At 43.5% G+C, this 18,740-nt stretch overlaps 1 protein-coding gene across 1 annotated transcript in view; it reads right to left on the minus strand.

Moving 5' to 3' along the window:
- LPGAT1 (lysophosphatidylglycerol acyltransferase 1) overlaps positions 1-18,740 on the minus strand; it is a 784,790-nt gene that overhangs the window by 56,885 nt on the left and 709,165 nt on the right. Inside the window, exon 7 of the mRNA XM_069608524.1 lies at positions 1,774-1,880. Coding sequence (XP_069464625.1) covers positions 1,774-1,880 — 107 coding nt within the window. The remainder of the gene's footprint in view (positions 1-1,773; positions 1,881-18,740) is intronic.

Here is an 18,740-nt window from a genome sequence, read left to right on the forward strand (position 1 = left end):
CCAATCTCGTTGCACCCACATCTCCACCTTCAGGAAAAAACTTCATTGGCTCTCGGTAAAACATTGTATAACACACAAGGTGTTAACTATGACGTACAAATGCCTGAGCCTTAGCAGTCCTATATATCTGTCTGCACGCATCAGTATCAAGTCAAATGAGAGGGACCTTCGCTCATCTACTGCGGTTGTCCTCAAGCACCCCAGATTCAGGACAGCTAGATTCGGAGGTACCACCCTTGATGCAGTGTCCCCTTCTTTGGAATACACTACCAGCTCGGATACGGCAGATCCAAAGCTACACTGTGTTCAAACGGGCCATCAAAACTAATCGCTTTAACCTGGAATAACCTGCTTATGATTCCTCTTCTGCCTTTGTGATCGTCTGTTCTTGTTTTGTTATTCGCTTGTGTTGTTCTTCTCCTTCTCCCCCTCTCCATACCCCTCCCCTCTCCTCTTGTTAATTTTCCGGCACTAAGTCAATTGTCGCCAGCCATAGTAATGTAGCTGCCTTTGTCTCCTTCCCACTTCCCCCTCCATTTGCTCCGTGCACTATCAGAAATGTCGCCAAGGCTGATTATGATAGTTATTGTTCACATTCTGAATGGTTTAAGGACTTATTTCTCCCATGTTCCCTCCCTCCTTGAAGCGCTTTGAAACACATTGTGTATAGGCTCTATAGAAATACACAATCAATTCAATTCAAATCTAACCTATTCAGGGAAAATGACTACCTTTGTGACTGAATTAAAGAAAACAGTGTTAATGTATTTTACTAATATTAATTTCTCTGTGGATGAAAGGTTGGAATTGCCAAATGTTTTGGCCATATTAAAGCAGAGGACACAGGTTTGGGTCTGAGCAAATAACATATTGGAAAATAAAAAGCGATTTCCGGAATATGGTTTACAAGGCTTTCGAGTTAATGCACCTTGCGCGTATTTAACCAAACTGTGATGACAAATTAAGTAGATTTATTACTTATTTACGATTTAACATTCTGCCCACTTTTGATTATTATGGTGGCTGGTCTAACATACCGTATGAGGCCAGATTATGCAGGCTATGCAATTTAACAGTGGAAACTTGTCGTCACGTCCTATCCCGGTGTCCTTGCTTGAAAGCTCAACACATAAAGGGCTATCATGCATTTGTAGTACAGGGCGACCAGTTCTGGAGCACACATTTTGGAGCAGGCTCACTAGTGATAACCTCTGCGGGTTTCTGTGAATGGAAGGCAGTATTGTCTTTGCTGAGGTCTTGAAAGAATGAGACTGGGATTATTTATTGTATGTGACGTTAAAAGGCTAGGGTTGAATCAAGTAGTTATCACTGTGAATAATTTAGATTCAATTTGATGTTCTTATTAATGGTTTAATTTGATTATGCACTCTGTTTTTAGGTTATTTTATCTTGGATCCATTAATCCTAATGTGAATATATTGTAATATTCTAATGTGTTTTAATGGTTTTTTGAAATACTGTGCTTAAGGTTTTATCTGTTTAACCAAATGCACAAAAAATAAGAAAAAATACAAAAACAATGTGGTCAAAGTCAAGAAAGGATACACAACAAAATTCTTTTGCACACTCACAAATTGAGATTTTCCCGTTGTGGACAATTTATGAAAAATCACAGAGGAAGCAAAATAAGTTTATGTAACTGAAACATCTTCTATATGATCTGTTTCAAATAGGAATATGCATCATATCCATAACTAAAGCTTTGCCATCTGTAAGTCAGCCAAGTGCACTATTTTAATGAAAAAGAATTACCTGTTTCATAAAAATGTGACAAGAGGTCCTCCTTTTCAACAAATCGCTGGTACAACCAATCAGTGAGTGCTTCTGTTTCTAAAGGTACATCTTTAATTGGATAAATCCTAGCAAGGAGGGGAAAAGAAACACAATGTAAGAGGGTCGTCTGCTCTGCTGAATTTTAATTCTTTCATCCAGGGTGGTGAAAGGCACAGCAATCTGCCTGGTTCTTGGTTTATCATGCCTTTTACAACCCCAGCAGTAAAATACTATGTTCATCACCATGCATGCACAACAGTGATCAATAAGGACAGGCGCTAGGCACCAATATGGCTATTCCCATTATAATGAATTACTGTGGATTCAATGTGCTTTTTGACGTTTTAAAAAGCAAAATCATTTGTGGGTGGAGACGTTTGTGCCCACATGTTTTTACAAATCATAGCATTTTGAGCAACCACAAAAACGAGGATGTTGGAACAACGGAATTCTGGCAATAATGCTTTGCATTTCAAGAAATTATACATAATCTACTAAGCATTGGATTAGTCTATTATTCAGAAGCCATGAAATGCCATTTTCCATTTCAGGCATAGTATTACAGCTTTGGGACTAGTAAACTGCCATTCAAGCCACCTGGGACTTGGGCAAAGGCAACATTGACATGTGTTTCACTCCAATTAGAACTCAAGAGGATAGCCTGTCCAGGGAGGTGCTGATCATCCAGTACTTAAGGAAACAAAACTGAAGCATAGGGTGATGCATAAAATGTGCAAAAAAGGAGAGCAACTCCAGGTAAGCCTGCTTTTTAGGTGGTGAGCATCCCATGTGGGATGCATCGGTCACGAAACAGCAGCCAATTTCACTTGGGAATCTCCATCGAAAAAGGAAACTTACCCAGAATGCCTCTTGTTTTTACATATTGTACACATTCCCATAATCCCATGCTTCCAAGATTTTTGTTCCACGTTAATGAGTTCTAATGAGAGTGAAACAGGTGTCAAAAGTTCCTTTTGAAGGACTACAGGTTGGTTTGGATAGTATACTAGTTCAAAAGCTGTGCTACTGTGCCTGTAATCATAAATGACCCGTTTTCTGACTGAGTGTGGAATTCACTAAGCCAATGTTTTAAAAAAACTCTACCAAAGCAGTTTGAGTTGGCAACATAGTGCTATTGGGTCTTACTGTGGTTGCTCTCCATCTAAAAAGGGATCTTACCCAGACTTCCTCTTCTGTTTTTGCAGACGTTCGACATCACCCACTGCTTCTGAGCTTCCATGAATATATAAAATAGATGTTTTCTCTATGAAATATTACTAACCCAGTAACAGTCTTTCTGTGGCTTGTATATGCTTAAAAACATGCGCTTTGCATTGGCCTCCCTCTAGCAGTTGGTTTTTATAAATTCAAAAAGAGTGCGTCAATACTGTGTTCCTGTCACACTATCTCTATTCTTCACAGATCGACATCCTTGGATGTTTTGTATTTCTACAGATCTGTATGCACTACATGGAAGACTGAAGCAGACATGGTGTCACTGCAATGCGCAGTGAAGCCGAGTAACTGATTGCTTCACTCTGTATTAGCTATGAAGTCAAACACATAAAGGACAGCTTCGATACAGAGAGTGGACACGAATTAACATGGGCTTCCAATTCTTCTTCCCTTCTTTTGCGTTGGGATAGTGGAAGCTCTGTTGGGATTTGTTCAAATCAATGGAGCACTAGGGATTGGTCCCATGTTTTACACTACCTCCACCATTGCATATTAGAGTGTTTTTGAAGAGATCTTCCACTGGATTCTGTGTAAGGGTGAGGCGACATTGACGCACCGCCTATCACCCCGAAGGAGGTCGGGTTAATACAAGGCTACATCAGAAGCCACTCATACCGACCGAAACGCGTAGACAATGTTGATAAGCTGTTTTGTGCTATTTAACAGATGGACATACTTGTACTTTGGAAGGGTGCGACAAATTAACTAATTTAGGTTTGTTGAGAGGGCTTTATTGATTTGACAACCCAGGTTATTTTAGAATTCATTTGGTGATGGTGAAAATATATATATATATATACACAGTAAGAAAAACTTTGTTAAAAGGGACATTGTAGTTAAGTTGCACTACTAAAAACCTATGAAATTCGCTAAAAAAAAAAACGTTAACGGGACATTTAGATTTCATGCACAGCCTCCACAAGGGATTGTCATTATAATATTGGCAGAAAAGTATATGCCAAATAGTTCATTAAGCAATGCATTGATATCAATTCTATTGCATTAATGAGTACTTTCAGTACATGAACAACCTCATGAAGAAACGTAGGCATTGTCTGCAGCATGTGCCATAGAGGTGCAATATTCCAAATCTTGCCATGTTGAATAGTAAAATGATAAATCCGTCCATTACAGAATTTTGTATACTGTGAAACATAAGTACCTATGAATGCTTCCCTTACTGCATAATTGTCCTATTACACACAAAACATAGAGACCACAAAACATACAAATAGAAGCATATACAGGGAACGTAAAGTAAGCAAATAAACTGCAGTATTACCAGAAAGTGTTCAAAACCAAACTATTTAACTTCATGCACAGAAAAGATTCTTGTGTTTCAGGATTCCTTCTTCTATGTATATGTATAATATGTTGTAACTGTACCCTAAGGAAGTATTGTAAGAACATATGAGAAGGGTAAGGTCTACAAATCTAGTACTTTTTATTTTTTTAATTCCTGACTGACAGTGAAGAAAGCCACCTGGTTTAGATATGTCAGTGACCAAAAAAAGAGGGAGCTAGACAGGTGATGTCATCAATATTTGTGATGTCAACTTTGACGTCCTGGGTGTTAGTCTTAGCAGTGCACGGTGGTGGCGCGAGTTATGGTTGCTTAGCTTACCATAACTAGCGAATTTCAGGGGGGGTTTCGATTTTACTATGAACCATAACGTCCCGTTAAGTTTTTTTTAGTGAATTTCATAGGTTTTCAGTAGTGCAACTTAACCATAACATCCCTTTAAAAAAGTTTTTTTTTTTACTGAATACACACTCATCATGTGAATTGGGGAGATATGTACTATAATTCCCTTACTTTATATAAATGTAACATAGAACATACTGAACCCCCTCGCTAATGATATTTGAAGGGCACGGATTGAGCGTTTGTCCGCGGACGAGATCATCACTACCTAAACACTCAGGGGGTATCTGAAATTGTTCTATCATGCCATATGAAAAATTCACAAGTTTAAAAAGTAGCACATAAACACATAAGTAGTAATAAATAACCATTCGAACCTACACGTCTCACACATTACCCATTCATTTAATTACCATGTAGAATGAAATGGATTATACCATAACAAAAAAAGACATGCCTCCAACGTAATTACCTCACAGAAACTGTGCAGGTAGGAGCGACAGTAGACTAACACAACACAACAAATACAAATTACAAGAAAGTAGTAAGTGAACTTCTTTTTTCTTATTTGTGTGTATACGTTTTGTATGAGGTGCAGAACAAATAATGTATTTGTTGTTTTGACACAGAAATGTGCAGTACTTTGGAGTGGCTGGAGGAGAGTTTTCCGCATGGCGAAATGTCGGAAGATAGCGATAATAATGGTACACACTTCTCTACATAAGCAAATTAGTAGTCAGTACTTTATGGGTACTTAACATATATATATTTATTTTTAAAAGACCAGGGAAAAAGTGAAGAACGTCCACCATTGAAGACAAACTGAACATGCTAATAAGAGAATTATAATGGATTAAGGCAATTTGTGGAGGTGCACGTGAAAGGAAAAAATCAGAGATAACTGTCCCACCTGTACCTGCCCCCCCTTCTCCATTTCCCAGTGAACTATCCCCAAACCCTCAAGAACAACAAACGTTTTGACGAAACTTCCATCCCTTCATCCCCTCACACCCAACCTGTGGAAACCCCCAATTCCCCTATATTTATTTCAGTGTCTGCTTCCCCCCTCTCTCTCTTAATTGCTGTATGTCTGTTTAATAAAAAAAAATGTTATGTTACTTTTAGTGGAATTTTTTGGGTCAAATTGTTTTTTTAAATAGTTAAAATGTACGTGGACAGCGCGCCTGTCCGGCCTGTTCGTAATTAATAAAATATGGATGTTCAAAGGACAATACACCTACCCGTACCATTCGCAACCAAGATGAAACTGTTCTTAGAACACACCAGCTATCCAAGATGTCCGTAAATCAACAGAATGGGGGCGTCCTAAGAACATTCTACCTCTCCGTACTGTTCACAACCAAGATGAAACTGTTCTTAGAACACACCAGGTGTCTGGGATGTCCGTAAATGAACAAAAAAGGGAGTGTCCTAAGGACAATATACCTATCCATACCGTCCACAGCCAAGATGGAACTGTCCGTAGAACAGGCGCGGTGTCCGGCATGTCCGTAGTCAAACAAAATGGAGGTGTCCTAAGGACACTGTACCTGGCCGTACAGTCAGCCGAACATCTATGCACATGCGCACCACACCCGTAAGTCTTGCGAACATCGCGCCTGTCTGTAACTGTCCATCTGACTTGTGTCACACTTTCAATTAGTTTCAGGACCCGAACACTGTCCATAGAACACCAGCGCGTATGCGCACAACCGTTCCTGTGCATGTGGTGTCCTGCGGGCACCCATTTCCTTCGCAGATGGATTCACAACGTCATGTGACCGCACCCACGCTGAGCGTGTGTCCTAATTTGCGCACTTTGTCCGCTTCTGCAACATTTCAAAAGAATTTATGCAAACATGCCAAATTATTTTACAATGCAAAATCACCATTTCACATGTCGCATACAATGGCGCTAGCTTTCAACATATTGTTTGGAACTTTTTCAATCCCTTTGAGTGTTCGATATGGTCACGAGGCGCATCCTTCCACCCCTATAAAAGGCCACATCCCCAAGCTCATCTTCATTGTACTTCTGACGATTGTAGATTGAGTTTTGTTGCCTTTAGTGCTGTAGCGTAGATTATCTCACAAACCCTAATGGCATCCATGGCTGCTGTTGCTACATCAGCCTCAGCACCACCCCCAAACCCTTCACCACCACCACCACCTCCCCAAGGGCCTGCAGAGGGAAATACACGTGAGGATGTAGAGAGCGAGGAAGAAGAGGAAGAAGAAGAGGATGAAGAGAATGAGGTGGAGAAACACCCTACTACCAGCACTCGCCGGGAGTCGTGGGTGTGGAGGTTGTTCACTGTTTTTAGTAACGTACCAAAAGCACGTGCGAACCTGGTCACCTGGGAACAGTGCAACTAGGTGCTGAGTTGTGGGAGACCTGGTGCGTACAGCTTTGGTACGACAACCATGAAGCAACATCTAACTTTGTTCCACGGTGCGGACATTCGCAAAGTGGTACCATGTAAACAACGTAGTAGGTCGAGTTCTTCCGCAGCATCCTCCGTGTCCGATCCTCTCACCACAAGACACTCCTGTGGGAGAGCGCATCCCTCCAGCTGCCTCACAGGCCATTTGCTATGCAGTTGATCCTTACCTTTCGAGGGTCACAATCTTGTGTATGTACTGTGATGTAGTACTCTGCAGGGGGGAGAGTCTTCGAAGTGCTTTCGAGACTACGGTCACGGAGCACCAGAAGAACTGCTACCTACCTAAATAAGGCCCACCCTACATCTTTCTCTATCCACCTGCCCTTTCTGGTGTCCCCTCCTTACCCTCCTTTCCCCTCCTCTCCTAGTGTGTGTGTAAAAATATATATATATATATAAAACCACAAAAACCACTAAACAAATGGCTCTTTTCAGAGCCGCCTTTCAAAGTTTAAAAATAAAAGTGTCAAATAAACAGTGCAGGGCCCTGCGCATTTTTTAAAAGTCCTAGGACAGATAAAATTTTGGGGTAGCAAAACCAATTAACTTTTCTCTGGGAGTAAGTGGTGGCTCTGAAAAGAGCCTTTTGGTGGTGTTTTGGGTGTTTGGAAAACTTGGATTCGTCAAAATGTAATGCAAAATAGGCGACTATGAATCCAAAAAAGCTTGCAATGCATTTTGTACATTTCGAAGAAAAATCTGATTGCCAGCATATGTAAGATGGACTCCATCTCTGCAAAAAATGAATGTGCTACGAAACAAAATACTGTCATTGTGGAAAGAGGACATGCCAACATCTCTTAGAAAAGCACAAAAAGCCTTATTGACATTGCGCCTCATTTTCACCATTTGTGGATCAAGTAAAGCAGAACGCAGCCACATTTGTCTTTGTGTAATACGAGAAAAAAATTACTTGGCAATTTGGAAACATGTCCATGACCTTCTCAAGTCCTTCCTTCATTGCAAATTGCAATGAAATTCCAGAGACATGCCCTAAACTGTTTCCTCCACAATGAATGATAATTATATCAGGATGAGGTTCTGTCTGTAAAGTAGCACAGAGAGGTACCAAGTCCAGCCACTTCATTCCACGCACTCCATGCCAGTGCACTTCCACATGAGGGAATTCAAGATCTGCAGATATACCGCAACGTTCTGCATGCACCTTCAACCAATGTATCCATGAGTCTCCCAAAATTAAGATAATCTATTTTCGAGCACACACAGCCATAGCGGTCTGTTCTCCTCTCAGCAAATAGACGTTCTCACTAAATCTCTCTGTTCAGAACACACCCACTTAACTTTACTGACCAATCCCAGGCTTTGCTCATTGTCATTTGCATGCCTCTCCACCCCAGAATCCCTGTATGTAATACGCGCCGCCTGCAGACTACCGCCATGTCCGCGGACATGTAGAGGATCTGAGCGGGACGACTGTACATTTAAATAGTATTCCCCTTTTCCCCTTTAAGGTGGGCTCTGAAAAGAGCCTTTTTTTGCAGATGCCTGACAGACACCTGTTATTTTGTATTTTTTTCTTTTTTTTCCTTCTTAGTTTACTTCTACAATCATCACATAACCTTCTCCAAAGCAAGCCTTACATTCCAAAAGAACATGGCATTTCCCAAAAAAGCTAAAGAAACACCATTAGCTTCAAAATAAGCCACATTACTGGAAACAACATTCTTGTGGATGCAGAAAAACATACCAGCTCTTAACATGAAAGCACGCATGCCGCTTTCACACCTACCAATACTTTGATCAGGAAAAAAAAAACAGAATTGCTGTCCCATTTTGGTCTAGGAAGTAAGCCAGAAAAAATTACTTCGGAGTTGGAAAGATGTTAATGACTGCTTGAACCAACTGTTCCAAATCTCCCAAAAAAGTAGGTGAACTCACGTAGCCCAAATGGGAAGCGCCATAGTGCAAAACTACCACATGGGGACTGGTCATCCTACGCATATCTCTGCAAACTTGGAGAATTGCTGCTACATTGCAATCAGTCGCAGCACTCCACGCCACCACCACTCCTCTGACATCGAAATTGTTTGCCACATGCCTACATTCTGAATAGTGCTGTAAACCATGGACAAAAATATCTCAGAGCACCAACACCCTGACTGTCTCCACCTCTGCCATCTTCACTACACACGCACTCTTTCTAGACAAATCAACAATGTCAACATCTGATTGGCTGATGCCTACAGTCCCCTTTCCATGCTGGATTTGCTGTAAAACCCTGTATGTGGCACGCCCTACCCGCAGACAAGCGTGGTGTCTGTGCGGCACGTAACTCTTAGCCAGTCCTTCAACCCTTTCCACATCACTCACAAATCCATTCCCTCATTGGACACAGCTAAGCAGTCACACAACCATCCACCAAACACAACCAAGACCTCTACATCTAACTCTGTCATCAGAGTTCTGCACGTCAAATGTACTGTTGCTCACTCTGAATACAATTCTTATATCATTGCAAAGCCACTACTACAAAAACTACTGTGCGAGTGTCGCAGATTTCTACTTACAGCTCCATGCATACCCACTTGCATGATTACAAAGTACAGGTATGCATATTTTATTCAGAGTACATGTGCAACTCTTATGATTCCATTTAAACAAATTAATGCTACTAAATCTGCATATTTTGTACATGGGGGTCGTCCTGACCTCGAACATTTGTACTACAATGGATTATTGTAGTAACAGTTTAAACACATCTCCACATTGAAGTTTAAAATTTAAAAGTACATCCGCTGAAATACCAAACCATGTGCGTGTGTGTTGCCGCGGAACTTTACAAAAAGTAACATAAAAACTATAGAAGTAACATACAAAATAGAAGACAATGAAGATTCAAAATGGTTTGAATGAGCTCTCTACCTTTTAGCAGAAAACAAATACGAAATAAGTGAACCCCTAATCTGTTGCAGTTACTGCACTACGAAACTTAACAACCAAACTCCTTCACATGCTATCACAAATAATTTGGAATTATTCCCACTACCAAAAACCACTGCAACAACTCAATTTGTATGAGAGCATCATAATTCAAACAGTACACATTTCAAGCAATAATACGCCTTCAACCAAAAACATCAAAATTACCTCCCTCTGAATTGGTGAAAGGCATTTGTGGCAAAGTAGTTTATTTGCCATTAGATCTGACAGAAAATGTGCACACTCTAGGAGTGCAAAGTCCAATAGAGCATTCTTTAATTGTCTTAGTAAATGGTGTACCAACTAAAGGCAAAAAAAATGTGGCAACATCTCGTGGACTTACATAAAGTTAGACAAGCCTTGCAATATCTGAAAGACAATAAAGAATAATACAAAGAAATAAATATTGAAGAAAGCTTAAGGGAAACAACTGAAATAATTCAAGAGTCATCAGACACTGGTCAATTTGAACTTCTGGATCCTGCTGCAGTACCCACTCTTTTGGACCATTATACAATTCATCCATTGCACTCTAATGAGAGCATCGATGATGCATGATAAACTTACCAAATGCGACAAACCAAAGGGTCACCAATGAGCATATGGGAAAAAAGTATAGAAGCACGTGCTTTTCCACTGCCATTTCCTACTGGCAAAGGAGGAAGATACGATCGACCCACTCAGATAACAGCATCAGGATACCGCTCATTACGAATGTATTCTGAAGATCCACATTTTGTCTAAATCTGGGAATACATTCCACCTACTCTTTGAAAGTGAACTAGCAACCCTATGTTACGGAGTTGCACACATATTGAAATCTGGAACCCACTTTCAAAATATGTCAGCTACGCAATTAATACAAAAGTGCAAGAAAAGAGGAGGTTTCACAATCAAGCATAACAAATCTGTTCGCAAACATGCGTGGTACAAAAGAATACTGGTTCCGACGGCACGGAGATGTACGTTGTATGATCAGAAACCTTGGACCACCCACTTGGTTTGTTACATTAACTTGTGCAGAATATGCATGGGAAGAGTTGCATGATGATTTCCTACGCATATCAAACAACAACAAAATCAACATAGATATACTAACACCTGGAGAACTTTGCTCTCTAGATCCTGTTAATGATTCAAGATATTTCCACCATCGTTTCATTGCTATGCTACACTTTATTTGTAAAAAAACTGTTCCTCCCCTCGGAGAAGTGCAACACTTCTTTTGGAGAAAGGAATACCAATTCAGAGGAGCACCACATAGCCACATGCTTTTATGGATTAAAAGGTGCACCTAAATTTGGTCAGGACAGTGATGCCACTGTTTTGCAGTTCATCCAAAAATATGTCACTTCTGAAATCCCTTCACAAAGGACACAGTGACCTTCATGGACAGATTGTACAATTTCAAAAACACAAATGTGGCAAATATTGTCGTCGCAAATACAAAAGCAAAGGGAAATACTTCATCAAATGCCGCTTTGGTTTCCCTAGACCAGTTACAGAAACAGGTGAAGTGAACAACTTCATGTCTGCAGTTGGACATAGTGTTAAAGGTAAATCACCTAAGAACACGTATTACATAAAAAGAACAGAAGAATCAAGAATCAGAAGAATCAAAATATATCAATGATTACAATGCAATCTTATGGAATGCAAACATAGATGTGCAGTACATTGCAGACAATTCCAATGCAGACGCACAATATGTTACAGCGACTTAACACAAGCAGAAAAAAACAGAGCTTCAAGACCTCAGGAATGACCTATCATCAGACAAAACACTAGCTCAGAAATTGTACAGCCTAGGCATAAAAATGCTCTCTCATAGAGAATGTGGTGACTATGAAGCTGCAGATCGTTTAACCGGTACTGCTTTGTATGGAAAATCTGAAAATATGGCTAAGTCTTGGTCCTGCTAAATCTAGAAAAAGAGTTCTGAAATCATATGAGGACATAAAAATAATTGCCAAAAATGATCCCAACAGCCAAGACATTTTAAAGAAACAATTTACTAGACACATACTACCCGAACAGGAGTGCCACTTTGGAAACCGTGTGTCTATACCACATAGCCCAAAACGTTGCATACACAAATATAAAACCAGATGAAAGCAAAGGTAGATATAGAGTGACAGATTGTGAAGGCAGCTTAGTGAAGCTTACCAAACAAAGCTTAATTAATCATGTCAAATTTTCATTAAAAACTCCTCAACAGAAAGAACTATATTACATGTCCCTGCTACAACTTTTTAAACCATGGAGAAAAGAGGAAGAGATACTAGATAACTATGACTGCTATGAAAAAGCTTTCAAAGCAAATGAAAGCGCCATCACTGATGTGAACTTTACGCAGTAGAAAACAATGCTGCACAATGAACAGCAACACGAAGAACTCCAGGCCCAACTAGATAAGGGCACTTCCGACAGTAGTCAACCTTCTGTAACAGGAAGTCAAGAACCACTAGGACAGCCACTAATAGCAAATGAAGCAGAATTAGCTATGACAGAAGTGGAAAACACCATGTGTCACTTTGAAGATATAGAAGACTTAACTGTACTGCAATCAAAACTTAAAGATCAGCGCACCATTTTTGAAGAAGTAACAAAAGAAACTGCACATGGTGTACATGTAAATAAACAATGTACCTGCCAAAATTACAAACCTATACTGCTGTACGTCAGTGGTGAAGCTGGTTCAGGAAAAACATTCTTAATCAAAATCAGCAAGTTCGTTCAACAATTGACAAACAACAAACTGTCAGCTGTTGTAACTGCCCCCACAGGTTTAGCTGCCTACAACATAGGCGGTGTCACTTTACACCGATTACTACTCCTTCCAGTAGAACACCAAAACAAATTATACTATTACAAACGTTCTGCAGAAGCTGCAATGGAACTACGCAGAGTATTAAAACAAATGAAAAAGCTACTAATAGATGAAGTGAGCATGGTCTCCAACCTAATGTTGGCTTTGATTCACCTCAGATTGCGAGAAGTACTTAATACAAACTACGAAGAACTCTTTGCAGGAAAACACATTATCGTTTTCGGAGATCTTCTACAATTGACTCCAGTGAAAGGTGAACCTATTTTTAAAACCTTAGGACACAAACTCTGCTGTAAAACTGTTGGCAGCATAGGAAATGTCAATCTTTGGCAACATTTCCAATACAGAGAATTAACAGAAAACATGCGTCAATCTGAAGACCTCACTTACACCAACATTTTAAAAAGTATTGGAATTGGTGTACTATCTCAAGAAGCACAAGCAATATTGAAAAACCGGCACATCCATGCACTTTATAGCGATAACGCATGTGCTACTGATGTAATGGAACAATTAGTGCACAAACATGTCAATTGTATAGCCTTAATGCCAACTCTTGCAAGCTGTTTCAAATTCAATGACACAATGTTAAAAGAAATGCAACCAATAATTGAAATTTGCTCCACAGAAACTGGACGTACATGGTATGACACTACCCATGTGTCAGCAAGCCCCAACAAGACTAAATACCTTAGAAAATTCAATCTCCAACACAGCTGGGTTGGAAAAAATATAAAAATTATCCTTAAATTGTAGAATAATGCTTAAAAGTAACCTTGACGTAGAGCAAGGTCTAGTTAATGGGGCACTGGGTACAGTTGTTGTCTTTCAAACATAACCATGTGACAACAGTTTGTCAATATTCTCTTTGACAAACTTTCAGAAGTAAAAAGGATAGGGCGCTCAACAGCTGGATTCCTTCTCTTCATAGACATGTATGTACGCAGAGAACAATTTTCTCTAACTCCTGCATATGCAGTCACCATTCACAAAATCCAAAGGTCTTACCCTAGACAAAGCATTGATAGATACTGGAAACACAGTCTTTAAAGAAGGCATGAGCTACGTAGCACTATCACGCTTACGTACACTTGACGGTCTATTTCTAATCAACTTTGATGCGAGTAAAGTGAACGCTGATATTCCTTGCATTTTAGAATACAATAGACTGCGTTCACTGTACACCCCCCATCTGAAATCATATCCTGTTCCAGAAAAAAGAAAACATAAAAGAAAAAAACTAATTCAAATAGAAATGCAACAGGATCTGACTGCAAATCCTTCAAAGAAAACAAAAGAAGCTAATACTTCATCAATTACCACAAGCAAAGAAGAACCAATCAGTGAAAGTAAATCAGGTACTTCTTCAATGAAGGAACAGACACTCTGAAAAAAATCAATGGGACACTATCTGGTCCATTCAAATTTTCAAATGAAACTGGTGCAAGTTGCTACGCAAATGTAGCAATGAATATTCTATTTCAATTGCCACCAATTGCTAACAACATTTACTTACACAGTACAGAACAATTGTGTTTGCAAATGTTAGTCCTTCATAGAAACGCAACAAACAATCCTGACAACACATATAGTGTTCACGGAATAAGACAAGAATTGGACTACTGTGGTGGAATGGTGAGATTCACTATAAACTCAAAAGAAGATCCACAAGAATTTCTAATGCACTTACTACCAGTACTTGAAAACAAAAACATACCTATAAATGAAATCTTCCAGATTTCATACATATGGAAACATGCATGCACTCTCTGTAACAATGTGACACAGGAACACATCCCTAATGAGCGACTTGTGTATGTATCCATACCCAACTGTGAATCCATTCAATTTCAGCAACTTCTACAAAATGCAAACCATGGCAGATGGAACAAGTTACTTACCTGTAACTGTTGTTCTCCAGCATGGTCTGGCATGGATTCACATGCTCATGAATATTCCCCGTCATCAGGCTGGGAATCCTCGGTAAAGAAAAAATCAGTATCAGTTTCGTTTCTGATCTGTCTTTCGTAGTAGTAACCAATCACTGATCTCTGCGTCATACTGACCACAGCCAATGACTGCCATCTACATAAGCCCCGCCTCTGGCAGCCATCTTCAGATTTGGTAGCACGTGAAGTGGCAGTATGACCAAGTGAAGAGCCGCAGAGAGGTAGGCGGGAGGGTTCGCATGTGAATCCATGCCAGACCCATGCTGGAGAACAACAGTTACAGGTAAGTAACTTGTTCCTTCTCCAGCATGGGGTCTGGCATGGATTCACATGCTCATGAATAAAGAATACATAGCAGTACACACATGCACAACCACGGGAGGTGGCAAAGGCTCAACATTAAGCATTACATCAAACTCAACATTAAGCAATTCTTACCTCCTCACCAGGCTCACCTTAGGCGAACAGGTTGCGCAGCACTGCTTGGCCGACCCTGGACTCCTCCCTGGAATCCCGATCGACGCAGTAGAATTTCGTGAAGGTGTGCGTCGACCTCCACGTAGCAGCCCTGCAGATGTCCAGCAAGGGCACACCAGATAGGAACGCCGTGGTAGCTGCGATCGCTCTGGTGGAATGGGCTCTCGGACGGCCAGGCAGCGGTCGGTTTGCCAACCGATGACAGTACATGATACAGCCGGAGAGCCATCTGGAAATGGAAGCCTTCGAGAGAGCCTTCCCCTGATTGACAGGTCCAAAGTTCACAAAGAGTTGTGACGTCTTCCGAAAACACTTTGTGCGGTCCACGTAGAACTTCAGCGCTCTAGCCACATCCAGCGAGTGCAAAGTCCTTTCAGCCGGCGACGAAGGCGTCGGGAAGAAAACAGGCAACACCAAGGGTTCGTTGAGGTGGAAGTCCGACGGCACCTTGGGCATGAAGGAGGGGTGCGTCCTGAGCACTACCCTTGTGTCGTGAAAAGTCAAGTACGGGGCCTTGCAGGAAAGGGCCTGGATCTCTCCCACCCGTCGTGCGGAGGTGATGGCCACAAGAAACGCTGTTTTCCACGACAAGAACTTCAACGGAGCCGAGTGCAGAGGCTCGAACGGAGGTCCCATGAGCTTGGTCAGCACCACGTTGAGCTCCCACGCCGGGGCCGGAGCCTTCACCGGCGGGAACGATCTGAACAGTCCCTTCATGAACTCTTTCACCAGACGATGAGACCACAAAGACGTCCACCCCGTGGTTGTGGTGTATCGGGAGATCGCAGCAAGATGAATCTTGATGGACGCGTACGCCAGTCCACCTTTGGCCAGCGTCAGTAGGTACGGCAGTACTTGGGGAGCCGTAATCCGTAGAGGGTTAATCTTCTGTGAGTGGCACCAGACAGAGAACCTCTTCCATTTGTGTCCGTAGCATTTAAGAGTTGAGGACGCCCTGGCCTTTACAAGAACCTCTCTGCAGTCGGCCAGTATGTCGTATCCTCCAAACTCTAACGCTGCAGGAGCCAGGCCTGCAAGTTCAGCGACTTCGGGTCGTGATGGAGGATGGCGCCTCCTTCCCTGGAGAGAAGATCCGCGTCCACTGGCAGCTTGATTGACGGGGACGCTGACAAGTCCAGAAGGTCCGGGAACCATATCTGCCTCGGCCACGCAGGTGCGACGGGGATCATCCTGCACCGTGACCTCTTGAGCTGGTCGATGAGCCGGATCAGCAATGACAATGGAGGGAACGCGTATAGAAACAGGCACTCCCAGGGGAACGGCAAAAGCATCGCCCATGCTCCTCGGCTGGGGAAACCTGCTGGCGAACCTCCGGCACTTGGAGTTCATCGCCGTCGCGAACAGATCGATCTGGGGTGTGCCCCACCGTCGGAAGAGGCGGTCCACTAGATCCTGTCGTAGTTCCCACTCGTGGCACGAGCGCAGCTCCCTGCTGAGTGAGTCGGCGATGGTGTTTTTTATCCCTGCCAGATGAAACGGCGCCAGAAACATCCCTTGGGCGACGGCCCAATGCCACAGATCCTGCGCCTCCCTGGACAGGGCTGGGGACCTGGTTCCGCCCTGTTTCCTGATGTAGAACATGGTGGTGGTGTTGTCGGTGAAGATCCTCACCATCTTGCCCTTGAGGGACGGAAGAAAGGACCCGAGGGCCCAAAACACTGCACGGATCTCCAGGACGTTGATATGGAGGGACTTCTCCGTCGGGAGCCAAAGGCCTCTCGCGTGCAGATTTTCAGTGTGCGCTCCCCACCCTTCCAGGGAGGCATCTGTGGTCACTGTCTCCTGGTGGCCCGGGGTCTGGAAGTCCATGCCGCCGTCAGATGCGCGCAGGTGCCCCACCACCGGATCGCTCGTCGGAAACTCTCGTCGAGTGTGATCCTCTCCTCGAAGCTGCCCGTCGTCTGGATCCAGCGCGCGTCCAGGAACTCCTGCAACGGGCGCATCCGGAGCCTGCACAGGCGGATGAGGTAAATGCAAGAAGACATCATTCCGAGGAGAGACTTGATGGACCTCACTCTGGCCGCGTCCGCAACCAGCATCCGCTGCACCTTGCCCAAGATGGCCCTCGTCCTTTCCTCCGATGGAGAGGCCAGAAGCGACACTGTGTCGAGCTTCTCTCCCAGAAACAGTGCGTCTTGCGCGGGCACCAGGTGGGACTTGGCGTAGTTTATGGAGAATCCCAGGTCCGTGAGAAGTTGGACGGTCCTTGCCGTGTGCTCCACGGCGAGCTCCTTCGTCTTCGCTCGGATGAGCCAGTCGTCCAGGTAGGGGTAGACGTGGATCCCCTCTCGGCGAAACTGCGCCGCCACTGGTGCGAGGCACTTGGTGAACACCCTGGGTGCCGACCTCAGTCCGAAGGGAAGGGTTCTGAACTGATAGTGACGCCCTTGGACCACGAACCTGAGAAACTTTCGGTGTCCCTTTAGGATGGGAATATGGAAGTAGGCATCCTCCAAATTCAATGACGACAGGAAATCGCCCTCCTCCAGCTGACCCAGGACGTGTTGGAGGGTGACCATCCGGAACTTCTGTGCCTTGATGAATTTGTTCAGTCGTCGTAGGTGCAGGATGGGACGCCATCCTCCCGTCTTCTTCACGAGGAAGTATCTTGAGTAAACTCCGGAGCCCCGAAGCCTCTTTGGGACGAGCTTGATGGCGCCCTTCTTGAGCATCGCCTTTACCTCCAAGAGAAGTTGAGGGACGTGATGTTCTTTCCTGGCCACAGGGGGGACGCGCAGGCACCTCTTTAGAAACTCGAGCGCGTGACCCTGGGCTAGGGCGTCCAGCACCCAACGGTCGGTGGAGATGGACTCCCACACGCTGACGAAGCTCGCCAGCCGGCCTCACACGGGGGTGCTTCGGTGGGGGCCCGACCCCACGGCCGGTTCAGTCCTGCTTCGACGAGGCTTTGCCGCCTTGTCCTCCTTGGCGACGACGGCGGGGTCCGCCTGACTTGCCTCATCCCCTGTAAGCTTCCTGCGACGACGAACGGGCCGCTTGACGGTAGGTGGAAAATCCGCCGCCAGAACCTTTGGAGGCACCCTGTTTGCCTCCACTGCTCCGAAAGGGCGGCCGCCGTTGCTGGAGAAACCCAAGAACCCGGGCCGTCTCCGTGTCTGCCTTGATAGCTTGAAGGGAATCGTCCACTGTTTTCCCAAACAGGTTGTTTCCGTCGAACGGCATGTCCAAGACTCTGGTCTGCACGTCCTGACGAAAGTCAGTAGCCTTGAGCCGTCCACGCCGCCTAAGGCACACGCCGTTGCCCAACTGGCGAAATCCAGTGTCAGCGATGTCTGTCGCAATCGTAATGGCGTGGTCCGACGCCACCTCTCCTTCCTGCAAGATCTCTAGGGCTTCCGCCCTCTTGTCGTCCGGTAGGAATTCCAGCAGGGGGGCCAGTTTGT

Source organism: Ambystoma mexicanum, chromosome 4q, assembly GCF_040938575.1.
Source record: "Ambystoma mexicanum isolate Mex_15411 chromosome 4q, UKY_AmexF1_1, whole genome shotgun sequence".
Classification (NCBI taxonomy): Eukaryota; Metazoa; Chordata; class Amphibia; order Caudata; family Ambystomatidae; genus Ambystoma; species Ambystoma mexicanum.